At 40.5% G+C, this 19,419-nt stretch overlaps 1 protein-coding gene across 2 annotated transcripts in view; it reads right to left on the bottom strand.

The window, feature by feature from the left end:
- Positions 1–19,419, bottom strand: part of dyrk1b (dual-specificity tyrosine-(Y)-phosphorylation regulated kinase 1B) — a 46,733-nt gene that overhangs the window by 19,939 nt on the left and 7,375 nt on the right. Inside the window, exon 1 of one of the 2 annotated variants that reach the window (XM_053433157.1) lies at positions 3,499–5,683. The exons of the other annotated variant lie outside the window; for it this stretch is intronic. Coding sequence (XP_053289132.1) covers positions 3,499–3,601 — 103 coding nt within the window. The 5' untranslated portion in view covers positions 3,602–5,683. Of the gene's footprint in view, positions 1–3,498; positions 5,684–19,419 lie in introns of those variants that run through there. 2 annotated transcript variants of the gene reach the window in all.

The raw sequence follows: 19,419 nt of genomic DNA, 5'->3' as shown, positions 1-19,419 counted from the left end.
AATACTTCTGATTCTGATTCTGAATCTGATTCTGATTCTGATTGTTTTAACAATATGATGCTTGAATGAGAATTCAGGGTTTTTAAGACATTTTATGAAAAGTTATATTAAATTATACAGTTAACTGTTGACTGTGTGTGTGTGGCCATGTTGGTTTTATTATTCATATATTATATGACCCTGTGAACTAGGGTTTGAGGAGGTTTATAAAATTAGGGACTGGGGGGATCTTGGCTTTGGATTTGAAACTGAATACAGCATATTGCTGTGGGTCTACAGCAAATACTAGGGGTTGGGCCTTGAGACAACCGTGTGTATACAAGTATCCAAAATAAAAGCAGTCATTAATACAGATAAGCACATATACAGAGATCACCAGACTGATGTAGAATACACAGTTGGATAAATGGGGGGAATGGACAGCTGGCAGGATGAAGTAAGGCTAAGCCTGTTGCCTGCAAATGGGTGATAAGGGTTCAAATCAAATCTCAAATGATAATGATACAGACAGATGAACCTGTCTGCATCATCACTGGAGATTATTACAAAAAGTTCCAGCGACCAGGCAACTACTGACCAGTAAGGTGCCTCTTTAAAACTAGGTGGCAGCTGGAGAGATAACATACAGATATCCCACTGTGAAATAACTATTCTCACCTTCCTTTCTCCAATAACACACTGTAATGTTCTCCCCGGGCCAGCAAAACAATACCTCAACAGCAGTGCAGTAACACACAGTAACATACCGAGTGATCAAACTTACAGCGCAGAAAGGAACAATCACTCACTGTACAGCCACTGACAGACAGCATTAACCAGTCACTATCCCAGAAGCATCCAACAGAGGGTAAATCTGTCCTGGAGTGAATACCGGACAATAATAACACCAATCAGGTGTTAACATCTTCATTTACAAAGAACTGTTTCAAGTGCTTCACATGAAGAGACTAATATAAGGAGTTGTAGGACATTGGTAAGTTAAGTTAGGTAAGGTTAAGGTTGAGCCTCTGGGCCTTGGAGAAAAAGTTAGGGCTTCTCAGTTGAGATCCTGACTCTGAACCAGACGAAGACCTCTACCAGAGCTTGTACAGGGTTTAAACGTCTGAAATTTGGTGAGGACTCTCTGACCATGACGCCTTGCAGCAAGCCGTCAGTGTAAATATGCCTAAAAGTTTGAGGTGGTGAAACCTCTTAGCTCTGGATACAGTCCTGGAAGCTCAGCCCTCTAACATAAGCAGGGGCTTAAGTTTTCTTTTCAATTTCATTAACAAGTAATTCACAGTGTAGTGAGAAAAATGGGCATGTGAGAGAGTCTCTAAAAAGAGTTTCAGAATTTTCTTAGTCCTGATCCCTGTGGTTTTATGCTCAAACCCCAGATTACTATAAAGTTGAACAAGCAAACATGATTTGTTGGCAGAGGGCAGGACCTCCGTATGACGGTAAAGATACCCAGTTTTTCCAAGCAATGATGTAAAGAACTCAGCAGATACTGTAGTAAACAGTGAACAAGGACCTTTTAAGACACAGATGAGAGGTGAAAAACATTCTTTCAAATGGTCAAAAACAGCACAGAAAGGTAAAAAGAATTCATCCACCTTCATTTGCTTCTGACTCTTCCCTGACACACAAGATATGGAACACATAGCAGCTGTATGGGGCTACGACTGACACTGAACCTGTAGGCAACAAGTCCAACAACCAAACCTCTGTGTTGCCTAGTTTGATTACTGAGGGTGGAGGAGTGCATCATGATGAAGGTGAGACGACACAATTGGCAGATATAATTGAGTGAGTCTAACCTTTAAGCACCACAGGTAAGTCATAAGGCACTATCTACAGGGGGTTCCTGACACTGCTTTTATTCATCTTTATCATATTTCAAACAGTTGAACTGCATAGATCCTGATGATGATTTGTAATACTACTTCACTGTTTCAAACTGATAAAAATGTGTAAATCTATTGTGAAATTCAACTTTAGTTTACCGACTGTCTTACCTGAGTAACAATGTTACAAGCTGAATCAAACAACATAACACAAAACTGAATAAAACTGATAAACAAGTAGGAAGAGAAAGAAATGAGTGAGCCACTGTGAGCAGGTAGGGGAATCTGAACAAGCAAGCTGCAAAATGCCAGGGCTCAAATTTAATTCCCAGCTGGATGTTAAAACTGAGCCTGGACGTGAGGGATCCCACTCTGGGACTATGCGGGGAATCCAAAGAATCGGTTAGTCCAGAATGAAAGTCATCTTAAAGCCCAGGAAAAAAAAGTGATTCAAGTGTGAAATGTTAATCTATATCCTTGCATTCCAACCAGTACGTGAACAAATCATGTGTTTGAGTTAAGATTTTCAGCCTTAATTTGATGAATAACTCGCAGCCTGTGCCAGAGCAACCAAACAAAGTCACGCAAACTTCGCTTTTAGGTCATGTATGCTCTCAATTTCTAAATGCACCCAAGCTCCTACACAGACAAGCAGCTCAGACTGCTATCAATAATTAATGTACATTTTTTGGGGACAAACACATAATCAGGGACACAGCAACCCAAAGTCACATGAGTATTATTATCTTATATTATAATTGACAAAGCCTATCAAAGCATTATCAGATGAGATAAAAGCCTTAAATATGTGGCAATAAAAACCCTTGTATCACTATCCGGATTCCTGTCACTTACTGTATATACACTCAATTCTCAGTTTATTATGAACACCTACTTAAGACTGAGGCAGTCTGCTCCAGCAGCTCTGCAGTAAATCCTCCCATGAAGCATCTAAAGTTCAAATTGTGTTCGGACTGTTTCTAAGGTGTTGGTTCAGATAGATTATACTGCTGTTGAGTTGAATAATATTAAATAGTTAGCTGTCAACAAAAAACAACACAGCTGAAAAGAACCACAGACCAGATCCTCCATTATGATCATATATTCTATTAAACCCACTATATACTAAACATATAATGTTTGGTAAGCCATGGAACGAGTCACCGCTATGTGAGGCATAGGCTACAAAAAGACCTCAGCGGTTAATGAACAAGGGTCAGATGACTGACAGACAACATGCTGCATTTTGTAGTGCCACGGATATTCACTACAGTTCAAAGTATAGTTTTTCGTTTTGGAAAAGTTTATCCTCATTACTTTATTCTGTGAATTAATGTATGAGTAGCTAAACCAAAGAATATCCAATAAGTATGTAGAGACAGCATCCACACAGTCTCCTCAGCTGACAATGATGGTGCTTCCTGCTCCCCCCCATTCAGACCCAGAGCAATCACGATCCAACATATGCTGTCACAAACAGCAGCATGACATCACTGGGACATACATTAAACCAATGTTATGTCTTGTTAACTAAAACGTGTCCGAACTCTGTTAAGCGCAAAAAATAATGATCAACGTTCAACACACCGCGATAGAATTACACAAAAATGTGGCTACAGTAGGAAAAGAGTAGTTCTTTTCAGTGAGTGTGTGTTTGTGTGTGTGTACTGACTCTTGTTCTTCCGAAGCAGGGCAGAGGCGATCCAGGGTTCTGACTGGACCATCCTGCAAGGGGGCACAGTCTTGTCCTCCACGGATGATGACGTGATCACCATGGAAAGGCTTGGCAATTGTTCAATCCAGCAAGGAAATACTGTCAATCAAACACTCTGACGTGTGGGTGGGACTTGAAAGGGGTCAGGTAACTGTCATCAGGCGTGTTTTCAATCCCAGAGTTCACCTCAACAGTTTACATCCAACTAAATCAATGAATCTTGAAATGGTGGGAAACCGACCAACCAATCAAAAGGCACCGTCTTCTCTGGCTTATTTCTTTTGTAAATTCTTTTGTGACTGTGGTTTCTAAGGCAACCAACTGGTGTACAGGCAGCTTGTCTCTCTGAAGTAAAAATATAAAGGATGCAATCTCTGTCTTCTGTGGAGTTACACTAAAGATATAATCTCTCATTCTACATATATATTCTGTTTCTCTGTGGGTATGGGGAGTGGGGGGAAATAGAATATTTGGTTAGTCAGGTTAGCTTCTAGTTATGTTGGTTTCGGCAGTTTCATGCATTCTTTCTGTGTGCTGGAGGTTTGTGCCGCTCCAGGTCGCTGGTGACCGATGCTTTAGGTAGTCAAGGTAAGCCTTTCTTAGAGCGAATACTCTTATTTATGAGTTTGAGCTAAATGTCCAAGGGGTAAAGGCATTTACTCTTTTTGCTTATGATACGTTCACTTAATCCAGGGCAGGTACAACCAAATCTTCACAGTTAATAGTCCTTCAGACATCTTCTAAGTGGTATTCCAGAAAAAGTTTGTGTCCAGTGAAGTCTTAACCAGTGGAACACAGTTCAGCTAGAATCCTGCTACCAAGAGTCCATGGTCAGTATAGCCCTGACAGATCTCTTATTATTCAGAAGAAGAAGTTCATCCAACCTTTGTTATTCTTCCAGACGACTTGTCTGGAAGATCATTCACTAGCTGTAAATTGAGTCTGTGCTAACCAGGCTCGCCCAGCATACTGCCAGGTGGGCTGAGCGAGGTAGTGTGACAGAAGGGGTGGAAGAGAAGGAGGTGGGGGGGAGTTGGGTTTCCAGCTGCCTGCTTTTACCCCATCCCTTACACTAAAAATAGCTCCAATTACTGGCGCTTTCTGGGGGGACTGGTCACTGGACAGAGTGGAGCAGTGTAGAGTGATGTTATCACTCAGATTAATCCAGTGACACACACACAGCCCTGCACTGGCAATGTCACAGAGCCTGTGCGACCACAGCTCCACAAGGCCTGGGAGTGCTGCGGTCACTCAGCTCCCCTTCACCCGCCCACCTGGTCAGAAGGGTGCCGGCCCACACCAGGGTGACGAGGGGCCCTTTAGTAGCCAAACAATAATGTAATCCACGGACACGGTACAGTTTGTATCTGGGACAACAAGCAGTTCTGCGAACACATGTAAACAAAATAGTCCACTTCAACGTGTTGATTTCACAAAGACGTGTAGCTCCAGACAAAGTTCCTCTGATGGGATATCCACACTCATGGGCCGACGGGACTGTGACGAATCATTACAAACACATCACCTCACTTACACGCGTCTTGTCCTCGGGGGTACCACAGGGGGGGGATCGGGTTGAGAAAGTTTAGATCCAGGATCGAGGGTCATGAGCCAAACGTTTCAGCGTGTTGGAGGCAGGCATGACAAGCCGCTGACGGCCTGCACTTACAAGCTACTTCCACACTCCCGACACTGTTTACCACAGCAACTCGGTCCGAGAGGGAGTCCAACTCCGAGGCGATCACACCAAAGTAAAATCACCAACAAAGTCCAAACTGCGACGGAGCAAAACTTGAAACTCGTCTCGGAGAGAACAACAGAAACCAAATCCAGCGGAGTTCCTGAGCTTTGCTGTCAGACCCCTCTGCTCGCTTCTTGACGCGCCCGTTCTTCTTCCGCCCGCTTCCGCTCTTCTGTCCTCACACACCTACTCTCCTCTTCTGCTTTTCAATTGCAGAACGGGGGATTTTTTCTTCCTTCGTGGTGGAAACCTTCACAGGGGCGATTTCGACTCATGTTTCTCGCCCGTTTTCTCTTTCCGTGCTTCTCCGTTAGACGGAATCTGTGCTGCTCTCCCACACGGCTCCCCCACCCTGCGTTAGGGACTGTACCATGTGCCCCTGGTGGGGGTCGGAGCCGCTCTGTCTGACGCAGCCTCGCGTTGTGCCGATAACACACGACGGATCCGCGCACACGATTTAAAATGACGTTTGCGACATTTCACGCGTGTTTTCAGAGCGAACAGTTCCCAAAGGCCGACTTTTTTTTAAGAAGCATTGTCAGCAACCTGAGTGAGTTAGCGGGACGGTAACCTTCCCCCTGACCACAGTAGTCTGCTCCAAGCAGACCTCTCCTGTCCTGTCCATTTATAGTAACAGCGGGATATATATACTGGGACTTTATATACACGCAGACATAGACAACCTTCAGTTGATTTACTGAAACTTCTTTCTACAGTTTCATTGAAAAACTGTGTCACAGATTATCAATCACAGATCGTGTCACACATACTAATAAAGTAGAGTAATAAATAATAAATAGTACTTTTCTAAACTTGAGCCTCAGCTGAATCTAATGAATTACAGAAAACAAATGTCAGCTTGTGTGTTTGGACACATCTATATAAACCTCTAGAAGAAATGAGTGCTATTTGCTTTGTGTTATGCTCACAAGAAGCTCATTGTGTAATATCTATGGAGACCCGGGCCAGAAGTACAGGAGACAGAGGCCTACATTGATCATCGCTATTAACACGTGTACACACTCATACAGGTCATTTAAAAAGAACTACCTTGAGGCGGACACAGTTTAATACAACACACAGGGCCGTAGGTAATGGCCGCTTTAGACATGAAAACTGTTTATGTGACAGACACTAACAGGGGCAGACAGCTGGGTTTTCCTGCTGCTGCCATGCAGTTCTCACTGGCTCATGTTGTTCCTCCAGTCTTTGAAAATATTTCTACTTCTCTGTGCTCGGGCGCACGCACCCTCTTCAGCCTCTGTTGCTACCCGACGCCATGGCAGCTGAGCGGCAATTGGCTCCTCCAAGTCCCGTCCCTGGCCTCCATTGGCTGGCGGCTGGGTGTGTGGGAGGAGCGATCGGCTTAGTTTCCCACTGTCTCTTCAAACGGCGCGAGGCAGGAATGACGCGGAAATAGTTTGAAGATGTCAGGTAGAAATGGAGGGAGGGGGCTGCAGCCGGGGAGCGGGGGCAGGGGGAGGGCCGGAGGCCTCTATGAGCACACGGTCACTGAGTGACTCTCCACAGCTGAGATCTGCGGTGACTTCTCCTCACAAAGCAGCCAAAGCTAAAAGTTGTTACTGTTGCTATCCGAGCATTCCGGCTAAATCAGGCACAATGCTGCCCGGGAACAGCTCAGCACACAAACCCTGTCACACACCAGCTGACACCCTCTTAAAGGAAACTCACCGTCAAACGCAGCTCGCACTGCACAGACAAATGTGTGTCACTTGGGCTCACCCTCCTATCTTTCTTTCATTCTTTCTCCTTTTCTCTCTGGGATTCAAATCTAGAACTTGTGCGTATTGATCACGCAGTAATGTGTTATACCAAAGTAATGTCTACTGTAATTACCTTCCACACAAAAGGTGAAGGGCTGTGATAATCATATAGCAATGCAGTTAAGAGAAATACACTTAAAACATGAAATGCTCACCCAATGTTAAGTGCTGCACTTTTCAATTTGGTAGCTTTTTTATAGTATTGTTTTGAACTAAGTTGTAACTGCTGATACTGTACATGAAACCTAATAACGTTATAATGAAGCTGCAGAAACAACAATTTGGTCAAAACTGGCCGACCAACTTTCAAGGTAAACATCAGCAAGTTTAATTACTACATTCTGGCTAAGTAATCTCATTGACTCCAGATTCTGCAGGTGTCCTTGATAATCAACTGAAGCTCCAGGCTCCAGTACCCATGGTCTAAATCACTGCACTCCCACACTCTGCATAACAGCTGACCAGCCACAGCTAAAATAGGATGGCATGGCCTAAAAACATGCTATAATTATACAGCTTGCATTGAAGTGATCTGTTTCAGGGATAAGTCAAACAAGCAGGAAGTAACATAGAGCAATACAGCCAAGCAGCAATGTACGCTAACATGGTAATCACATCCAGATGCATCACTACAGGTGGTCTGCTTCAAAAAATGCCTTATGCCCAGCTCAGGGTGACTGCGCCTGTCGGGTCAGAGCGGCAGCCCGGACAGTGTGAAGCGGTTCTGTCGCAGAGGAGAAGTACATAGCTCCCACAGTTCCACAGGAAGGCAACACTTTGTCAGGCGTCACATTTTTAGGGACTCTTCCTGTGAGACCCCAACTCAAAGGGGCTCCACAATAATCAAAAAGAAACGGAGCTGGTCCGGTGCTCAAAGTTCTGAATACAGTGCTGGGTGCAAATGCCAGAACCGACATCAGATCCGGAGCTCTGTCCGTCCACACCAGAAGTTGGAATTTGTGAGCTGTGATGAGACCAGAAATACATTTTACTAGTGGAATCCATAACAAACGCTGCATGCGCAATGCAAATGTTGGAGCCAGAAGATTATTAATTTTTTTACTTTGAAAATATAGAAAACAACCTGAACCAAACAACGAGACAGGGTGGAATTGTTCCAAATAGTACATGAGAAGCATGTATGTGGAGATGAGTGTGTGTCAGGTTTAATGAACACTTGCTACAAGTGACAATTCAATAAAATCATCAAATCAAAGAGAAATTCATCACTCGAATCACAATATACTGTTTAAAAGTAATTGCTGTCAATGCTTCTTTTAGATGAAAACTTTGGATTTAGACTTCTATATTTGAGTGATTTATATATTTTCCAGTGTAAGAAAACATTTATAAATCTTAATTTCTCTGAGTTATAAGGACAGAAAGAGAGGTGGACTGAAGTTAAGTTCAGCATGTGCAGGACCCCATACAGAGGCCAGCTTCATCTTTAGGATACATGATATAGCATCAACACAACAGGAATCATCTTGCAAGAAGTATTTTTACACAGTTGACTTAATGGTCACACAGCAGTGTCTAATAAATCATGTCCACATTATAGTTCAGTTTAGCCAGAGCTGGCGATTTCATTCCTAAAACTTTGACAATTCAATCTAAATTTCTGCCACCATGAGCTTTTAATTAAATCTTAACCAAATACAAAGTAAATGAAGGAGAAATAAATGAAATATGCGATGTAGAGGACAAACTAAAAAAAACCATATAAAACAGAACTTAGTATGTGCAGACTTTACAGTGACTTTAGATTCAGAGCCACATTGTTCTGGGCCCAAAACAGGTTATATCACCTGTGCATGCACAATAATTTTGATTTCATGCCAAGCCTAGTTCTGTATGGGCAGGCATGCCATCAGAAACACAACCGACAGGATGCAAGAAGGTAGCTGGGCATAAACAAAAGGAGGCGAGGAGACAAACCTTAGCTCTACTCTCCGAGGGCTTTTTACTAGCTTACTGTGTGCATATGTCTGTTTGCACTGAGGAGAAAAACATGGAGTGCCGCATTTTTTGTCATCCTCATGCAATGCAAATCCTACAGTTATGTCAGCTCCACAATTACAGAGGTTGGAGCAACAGGTTAAAAAGTGTGTTTGTGCCAACACATACATTGAGTGACCTACACAAGTTTCCTTTATTTTCTCTGCTAATTACAGAGTGAATAGATGAACTGTTGCACAACATGCAGTATGCCCTTGTGCACAGATTATAAAAAGAAAAATGTCTTAAAAGAATAACAAGTGGGACTAAAAAAAGGAAGGAATAATATACATTTATATCTAAAATAAAATTCCATTAACTAATCATTTCTAACCCATCAGATAGCCTACATGTTGACCTAACGTCCTGCAAGGAAAGCTTATTTCACTCTAAACCGTTTCAAGGCACAACAAAGGAAAGGGAATTATTTTAAATCATTGACAGAAATTAATATTCAAAAAGGGGCATGTTTTAATAACACATTTTGAACTTGGATTGAATTATGCATAGTATTTAATGTAACAAATAAATTCCAGGACAGCTTTAATTTGCAGAAGTAAATAAATGCATCTAATAAATAATCATTTTTATTTTGTATATATTTCGACTATCTGGTTGAAAACACTAAGGCGGTAATAGACGTCGCTACAAGCTGACATGGTGCGTCAGTTTAGTCAGTGATGCAGCATGTTGCATGGGCACAAACGGCGATTGAAACGGGCTGTGGGATGATCTGCAGCAGTTTCCCGTCGTCTCCGCGGCAGATTCTGCTGCGAACCGCAGGTTGAAGGAGCGAACATGTGGACCAGCGTCAGTGTTTCAAAGTGACTGGTTTCCACTCGGTCACGTTCGGGCGCAACTAACGCAGATTACAGCGGCAGCGCGAGGAGGCAAGCAGACTCCGAGACTCACGTGCCTTGCAGCAAAATTCCACCCGGCAACTATACACTGTACCATGGCAACAGCCCTGCCATTGGTCCCCGGTGCGTTTTCAAATGACCAATGGGATGGCCAGCCGCGGGTGATGCTTGTTGCTAGGTAAACATGATGCAGAGGGAAGATAGAGGAGCAGAATTACCATGGTGCTACTGCAGGGAGCTTTCAGAGAGAGGAGCACTGATAGCTTCTGTTCGCCGGCACTGGGCGGTGCCAGAGAGACGAGAACACCGGAGTGACACAGGCAAACAGGAGGATATGAGACTGGGTTACAGCCTCTGGGATCAGGCCTGCCAATGCTCTGCCTGCACAAATGCCATTAATGCACATTAGAGCCAGCCGATGGGGAGACTTGGCTTCAGAGTCAAATGAGAATCATTGCTTTCTTCAAATAAAACATCACTGATAGGATTTACTGAAACACTTTCAATTATAAATAAATACATTAATAAAGTTTTGAACTATGCCAAGACTTAGTGAATTCGGTATAAACAAAACAGTGTTAAGAAACAATAGGATGGGCAAAAATATTCTCAATAAATTAAAACAAAGGGAAAAACATTCTAAAGTGATGAATTACGGTAAGAATCACGTGTGCTTCCTTTTTATTTAAATAACTTGACTCGCTGTCAATTACAAATAAATAGATTAAGTTTTCAACTATGCCATGACCTCGTGAACTCAGTTGAAGCAAAACAATGTCCAAAAAATACAACACGTTGATATAATTTACTTTCAATTATAAATAAATGTATAAATAAAGTTTTTGAACACTGATATAATTTCCTGAAACCTTCACTTGACAATTATTAACAAATAAAGGATTGAACTGTTACAGTTTCAATAAATTAACACAAATGGACAAATAGTCATTTGTGTAGTAACTTATTGACATAAAAGATAAGATAAAACCTTATTGATCCCACAATGGGGAAATACACTTGTTACAGCAGAACACAAGTCACAATGAGGTAGACAGGAGAATAAAATAAGTCAATAGAATACAAATTAAAGATTAAATTAAAATACAGAGACAATAGTGAAAGAACTCGTGCTAAAAGAACCACAACAAAACACATAGACACTGAAGACAGGGTGCAGCTGCTTCGACTAGCTTCCACTCGTATGCACCATCTTTACTTTTTCCCATACAGTAAGTTAGCAGCATCAGTCGATACAAGAGGCTACACACATGATACAGTTACTGGTGCCATGTATGCTCATATGGACCATCCTTTATTACACTGTTTGCTGTAGTGATTTATTTATTTTCTTTCCCCTTGATGTTTTTTTATTGGGAATTAAAAGTAAGACATTACAAAGAACGACCGAACCGCTTCCATTATCTAGCAGGAAGAGAAAGTAACGTCAAAAAGTAACTAGTATTACGAACACTACTGACTTGGAAAAGTAGTAATGAAGTGCACCCCTGTAGCATCCATCGGCGTGTTGCTTTATTTATTTTGAAGTCCTTGCTCATCAACTGGCTGTGTGTAATTATAGTTTAGATAAGAAAATGACTCACAACTATTCAATATCGTGTTACACTTTCTCAACCTTAGCTTCCCATGAACTCATTTCAGGATCCTCCAATTCATTCCAAGCCATTGATATCTGCAGATCAGGTCACCTCACATGGGGTCCCACCTGCCTCCGTGTTGAGAAACTGCAACTCCAACATCATCTCCATCACATTTGTATGAGAATGCAAGTGACAAACTGAAAAGAAACGACAAACACTGTAGAGGTCAGGAACTGTAGAGTCCAGTGTTTTTAGCTTTCAAGTGAAATCAGTTTACATGACATCAACTTCTCAAGCCCTCTACTGTGGCATTTTCCTGACTCCATGTATCACACTATACACAGTGTGTGTTTTCAGTATGTTGTTATAGAGACACAAGGAAACTGGCCATTTATAAAAAAACATTTACCAATTAAGGTCAAACTTGGTTCATACCAAACCTTACTCATGATGAACAACTTTTTCAAATGTGTTTCAACCCAGTTGAATGCAACTACCAACATTTACCCAACTATACATTATGTGGCTCAAATCTAATGGCTCTTGTATTTTTGGGGAGTGTTTCAGTATTTTGCAACATTATACATCTACATTTCAAAGGATAATATCCTTTTCAACCCAAACCCTAAAGCTGCCGATACTCTTCAACCAGGTGCTTTAAAAAGCCTTTCAGGTGCCGGAATCTAGTCTTTCAGAAATTCCCCAGAACCCAAATATGACTTTGAAGCCCAGTTCATTCAGTGACTGTCAAGCTGTGTGCAATTGAGAAATTAGGCAAGAGCTGAGCTGAGCTAACAAGTTCTCTTTCTTCTACTTCTGTGCTACTGTACTTTTCATGTGACCAACACTAGCAACAGGACTAGCAACAGGATGACTGTCTGAAAATGTGAACTTTTCTACCCATAGTTGACCATTGCAACCTCCTCTCTCTGTTACCACTGGCTTTTCACTCTACCTTCAAGTATGGCTGCTCAGATCAGTTCTGAACACTGATATATAACATATGGAAACTTTATTTGACAAAATAAACAAAACCAAACATGCATTTAGGTTTACATTTTATGTAAAACATTTGTGATATTCTCTCTATATATATATGTTCTATACATTTTGTTGTTTTTGTGTTTTATTTATATTAATAGTTATTTATGATTGAGGTTTTGGTAAAGTATTTGTAAATGAAAGCAATAATTACATTTGATCATTTATTTTCAAGACTGGAGGAACAACACGAGCCAAGTGTATATTGGCCAAAATATCCGTGTTGGAAATGCTTTACTCCTTAATATCAGAATCAGCCCTGAAACATCTATATCAGTCAAAATCTACTTTTTGCTGACATTAAATATTCAAATATAACATACATATAGACGAGTCCCCAGCTCTTACAAGTGCAGGCAATATGGCTCATAAGTTTTGGGTGCTCTTCAATATCAGACTTACAGTTTCAAATATTTAAATAAGCCTTAATATGTCAAGATCTAAACAGTATTTCTTGAGAAAATGATGAAAAATTATCCACAAGGTTCAGGATACACCTACAAAACTTCCTTGATCTGCCGCTTTAACCAGATCCCAATCAAATTGAATGGGTTCATCTGTGGTCCATGCTGCATCCATACAACAGGTTTGGTACAAATCTAAACAAACCAATAAACAGATGAAGACAGGGTCTGAAATTACCTTTTTGACCCATTGGCCAAAATGCCTGGTAGATGAACGCTCCAGCGGCCAAGCAAAATGTTTCCAGCCAAAGTGATAATATGTGTCGCATATCATATTAATAAGGTAGAATGTTGAATCATAAAGCTCTTCCTTTGCTCCTTACGATGAACTGCAATCACACTCTTTGCTGGTGTGCTCAGATATTGCCGTTAGCGCTGTCACAGAATCTGCTGACAGGGGAGGCTCCGACTGAGTCCGGGATACAGACATACAACCTATGTGACAGTAGCTGCGTTCACAGTCACAGATATTTTTTAGTTTCATCATTTTATTTCCAATGACAAGCAAGTTATTTATTTTTTTTTCTTTTGCATCCTGGTGACATACTGTTCAAATCATCTCCATGCATCATATTGGAGCCAGTTATTTGCAACCCCATCATCTCCAAACCTCCATTTGTCATTGGAATTTCTCCTCTTTGGTTGTGCTTTTTCGTTCTCTAAAATGCCGCCACATTGCATTCAAATTAGTTTGCCTGACAATATCTAGCAGCAGACAAATGGCAAGGGATATTGGCCTACTGACCCTAACCCTAACCTTAACCCTAACCCATGGGCCATTTACAATACGCATGCCAAGCGTGAAGCTGATGAGATGAACTCAAGATATGCAGTCCATGGATAGATCATATCCCCTTCAGTGGCAAGTACACAACAGACCCATTATAAACTGAACCTTTGAAAACTAGATCCTGTTATTTTACTGTACAAACGATCTAAAAAAAAAGCTTGATATTATAAGGTTACATAGACATGTGAGGATAAGGAGGCGTTGGTACTGTATGGCACATAACCAACAACATGTACATATTCAATTTACAATTATAGTGCTCAATCTCCTTCTGTAAAAACAATTACACTATCAAAATACATGACAATTACGCCATCAACACTGTTAGTAGGTGTACACCAACAAATATGAATCGATACTTCATATGAGGCAGCTCTATTGGGCATACATTTTACAAGTCACTTTAGCTACTTAAATTCTCCCCTTCATCAGATGTGAAACTATGTGTCTATGTTCAGGGTTGCTCAAAGGCATTTTTACTTATTAGCAGTTATGTAAAAAGGCTTTACCCACTTGCACCAATCCATCTGGAACTTAAAATGTTGGTTACCTGCCTCTAGATGCACATCATATTTTGTACGATTTTGACATAAGGTTTAGAGATTAAAAAAATTCTACTTTGGAATACAACTTTGATCCCATGCTGCGTCTTTGACCCTTGATATATTTGAAAAAAGAAGCAGGTCCTGAACCCACTCCCAACCAATCAGCCAGGTTTAATCCAAATTGGATTACCTACCACAGTTATTGGTGTGCTTGAAAGACAGACAGACAGACAGCAGCCACCAATTACAATATACCCACCTACTACTCTGTAACTCAGATGTAAACAATGATTATTACATTGTAAGTCTTTGACCTATTGATAAATTCAAGAAAAATTCAAATCAAGTCTGTAAAACAAAGACAATCACAAAGTTAGCAACAATGTTCTTCTTTAAGCAAGGTAGTATAATATTGACCTTTGGAGTCCATATCTGTAAGCATACTTGCATCGAATAACATCCCTCACTATTTATTAACATTCATTTCGACACAAAAACAGAATGCCCATCAGGTTCAGGTCGGGCTCGGTTTGTTTTCTCTGAGGCTTTGTGCAAGTTCAGAGCGACAAGGCCAAAGCCGATCTCTATTTCTAAATGTATCCTGTACGTCACCAGGTTCTTCATTACGTTTAAGGCTTGCTCAGGTCTGCCTTGGACCTGCTATTAGTTATGCTGCTATAGGCCTAGATTGTCGGTGGATATATGAGAAATGAAACTTCTTTTTCCTCTTCTCCCTCTTCATCATATAAATGTCTCATCAATAAATGTTACTGACTTAACTCCCCAGAGTCCTTGTGCTTTATCGTTGCATGTTTATATTGCCTGTAAGAAGGGCAACTACATCAGTTCAGAGCTTGATCCGAAATGAGCCAGAATGTGCATTGTGATTCAGTCCGGCAGTTACCCGCCGAGTAAGAACCAGTGCTAATTGGCGCCGGATTTTGGAACCTAACTTTAGGCAAGATATCAAACCCAAAATTGTCCACAACTGTTGACTTTTCCATCAAAAGATGTGTTTTGACTATCCAGAAAAAGTTATTTTTGTTACTATAAACAAAACTATTTCAATTCCATGTAATAATTGATGATGAATGGCAGATCATTTCAATTGGTTTGTGGTAAAAGTGTCGTTTTAATCACATCAACAGCTAAAATGTACAATATAAGAGTACAAATATTGCATTTTTGTTAGGCATAACATCAGTGCATTGTTATGTATCAAGATACATTTATACATTCAAATGTCAAATGTAAACTTCTTCTGACATAAAGATTTCCCCTAATTTAAGTAACAGATATCATCCACCTCAGTGCACACAACTGTACCAACAAAAACAAAACAATGCATTGTATGGTACTGAACAGATTTACAACATATCAGGTAGGTACATTTTTCCTATTTGTAATCTATAGCCAACATTTGCCACCTAATTAGCAAGAGTATTGAAGTAAAGGTGTGTATGTTTTTACAGAAATAAGCATACAGTGTTCTCAATGCCAACTTCAGCATTCACACAAAAATGTTCATTCACAAATCTCCACACTTAAGTGGGTATACTTGGATTTTCAAACCTGCTGGTTTTCAATGCTTGAATCCTGTCATCACCACAGCCTTTTGCCTGGACAAAGATCAGCAGAAACCAATGTGAGCTTTCTTTGAAATGCATGAAGTCTCTCCACAAGTTGTGTGACCACTCAATAGCTGCCCTGCAGCTTCATGTTGAGTTGGTTCAAGTGATGGAAAACATTTCTCAAAAAACAAATGGCAGAGGAAAAGTCACAATTCTTAATCAGAGACAGAAAAATATGGGCCTTTTTTCCTCCCTTAGTTCACAAAATTGTTTCAATGAGCTTGATTTGCTAAAAGATTTAATCTCATTGTGAATTCACAAAATATTGAGCTGACATGTCTGACCACGACTAGAGGGAACATCGCTGTTGTAAGCTGGAGGTACCACTTAGTTTGGTAAAAAATAGGATTTGGTGAATAATGCAATATAGCCACAACCACCAACCTAGCAGACACGCACCATCCGTTATCAGCATGATAATATCTTCCAAAACCAAGTTCTTGTCCTCACTCCAACACTGACTTGACCCACACAAGATCGTTGATTTGACAGATAGTGTTTTTTTTCTCTTTAATTTGGATATTCTAGTATAGACAAATGTTCATCTTATGAAATTAGAGTACAACCGCTGGTAGGATTTTTCAAGGTCATAAAAAGCTGGATCTGAGATCTCACCACACATCAGGTTAAACCTCTTTGAAGGAGAATTCAATGATGCTCTGTTAGCTGGTGTGGTTCAAATGTGTTCCTACTTTTTCATTAAGAAAACATATGGGTCTCACAACAGACACCCACCAAGTCGTTCAACACACAGCGAACAATAAAAAAAAAAAAACTTTTTATCAGACCAAGGTGTCACATTTATTAAAGCTGCATCCTGATGCAAGCATTAGTTAGATTCCTGTGACAGAAGAGTCAAGTTGGGTCACTGTTCTGGCGTTACAGCTGTGAGCATACACAACTCTGGTCCGACTGCACTCAAGACAAGAATAACACACACAGACTATATATAAATAAACATATATTTATATACACATATACATATATTTATATATATATACACACTGGTACTGTTGCCAGGCGAGACATAGACAGGTTCAGTGTGAGGCCCAGAAATAGAGTCCAAGTAAGGACAGGTGGAGGGGCCACATGCAACAACCCTCACACCCAAATTACCACCACACACACGTGAGTGAGAGATTGACAGACCTGAAGTAAGACAAAACTAAAGCCATAGAAGCTGAGAGGCTTTACCAGAAGGTGGCTATCAAGTCTGCCCCACTGGTGTGTTTGTAACACACAGACATGATGTTAATGTAGTTCATCTTTTAGTTCCAATTGTATTTAAACTTAATGAAATATGTTTTTGAAAAAAAGGGACAGACATCATGAATCGCTCCTCTTAAGATCAATGGATGTGTGCTTGCATTAGCCTATGTCACTGATTCACTGACCTCAAACTAACTAAATGAAGACATTTTGTCTAATTCGGCTGAAAACTGAGGCCTCCAATCCGTTTTCACTGCACCAGCCTCAACATGATGTAAAGTGACTTTAATCTAAATTTAGATTAATGGTTGGGATTAGGGTTCAAATTAAGGGCAAGCCTCTGCACAAAGGGATTATCAAACACTTAAAGTAAACAAATGTAAACGGACAAAAATCTTAACTCAAGATCCACTAACTAGCTTTTCCAGCCTTTTCAACAATTTAACTCACACCTCAACTGCTTTACTCACTTTCTCCTCAGGTTAACTGTGTTTAGTGCAAACACTTAAAAATGACAAATGTTGATTCCTCAACTGAGACTTCAAAAGATTTTAGCTCTTACATGTCAACTGACATTTCAGCTGCTTAAAATGTTTAGCAGGACGAAAATCTGACCTGTGTTTAAGAGGGGTTTGTTGATTGGGTATATTGTTATGGTACTGGTTAGACAGTCCAGGACCTTCAGTCTGAGAAACGGATTGAGACATTTTGAGGCCTCTTCGTCAACAAAAGGTTTTTAACACACGCAACAGGATTTAACCACTCTGCAGAGTTATGACAGTGGCAACTATTTTATCTTTTGCCACGACAGTCACAAGGTCAACATGTCAAATTTGCCGATAGTTTGTGTTCTTCTTGGCACGTGTTCATTTTGCGTAAGAGAAGGAAAGAAGAGGTTGAGAGAAAGAAAGCGAGGGGCTGCACCTCTTACTCATCATTGTCATCTTAAGATGGTAGCTAGCAAGTTATTTCACTGAGGTGAGGCTTGAGGGACATGGATACAATATTTTTCAAACGAAAAAGGATGAAGGCAACAGGTGAATTTTTCTCCTGTTGTTGTAATGCAGAGTCAGGAGACCGGTGGTAAAAAGGTATATTTAGCCAACTTGTCTAGCCCAGTAATTATCCAACGCTTTTGTCACATGGTACATATATGATTCTAGCTCTATAAATTGTCATAAATTGGACAGAAGACACAGACCAACAATGGTATTGAATAAAAATAGAGTGAGAGAAGGGTTTTCTTATGATCCCCAAGAGCCTGAGCAAACATACACACACATATATATATAAATTTGATGCATTCATGATCTAATTATCACACTGAAAATTTTTTGAATTATTAAGATTCATAATTTTTTTTAAGAGCATGACAGGAGAGAAAAGGAGCAGAGAGCAGAGGAGTGCGATGGACAGATGAGAACCAAACATTGACATTGTTCAGATTTGTCACAGTTCAAATGGAGCTCTACACAATAGAGGTACAAACTAACTGACCAGAGTTGGTCAATTTTCAAAACTCAAGTCAGTGTGATTGCAATATTACTGCTTCATCAGTGTCAAGGCGTCGCATCAGTGTCGTTTTTTAAGAAATCATGATTTGACGTCAGTCCACACGTCTCATTAATTTGAATCATTATTTGAATCATTTGAAAATGTAAACATGTCTAGGCTTGGCTAAGACCCTGATGTTTCAAGCACCTACGTTTGGATCTGCTGACCACTGGCCCACACTTCAACTACTTGTGGATGCTAACGAAAGTGACAGCAGACAGAAAGAAGCCATAACTAAGTTCAATCTATTCAAAGTACTTTTATGGCTTCCATGCCTTTCTTGTATTGAGGCAGTGGGGAAAAGGGAAATGGAGGGAGAACGATATGTAGTGAACGGTCTGGCCTGCTGACAATTGAAATCAGGGCATTTGTGCCCATGTGGCATGCGCCCTAACTATATGGCGAACTGATCTACGCCATGGTTTCACTGTTACAACCCAACCTGCCTTTAATCCAAGCAGGACAATACAACTTGGAAGAATAATTAATAATCACTGCAACAAATGTGTTGAATTCATGAGCAAAGAGTAGCCACCGTTGCTCAGTGCAGATACCTTAGGGATTGTGCTACTACAAAAAACATCTATCAGTTATATTGATTCTTATGGAAGCAAATTATTGCTATAAATAGTTTGGCAATTTCATACTGTAGTCATAACTGAAA

The sequence above is a fragment of the Pleuronectes platessa genome, chromosome 10, assembly GCF_947347685.1.
Source record: "Pleuronectes platessa chromosome 10, fPlePla1.1, whole genome shotgun sequence".
Lineage (NCBI taxonomy): Eukaryota > Metazoa > Chordata > Actinopteri > Pleuronectiformes > Pleuronectidae > Pleuronectes > Pleuronectes platessa.
This window is presented reverse-complemented; position numbering and strand designations above follow the sequence as displayed.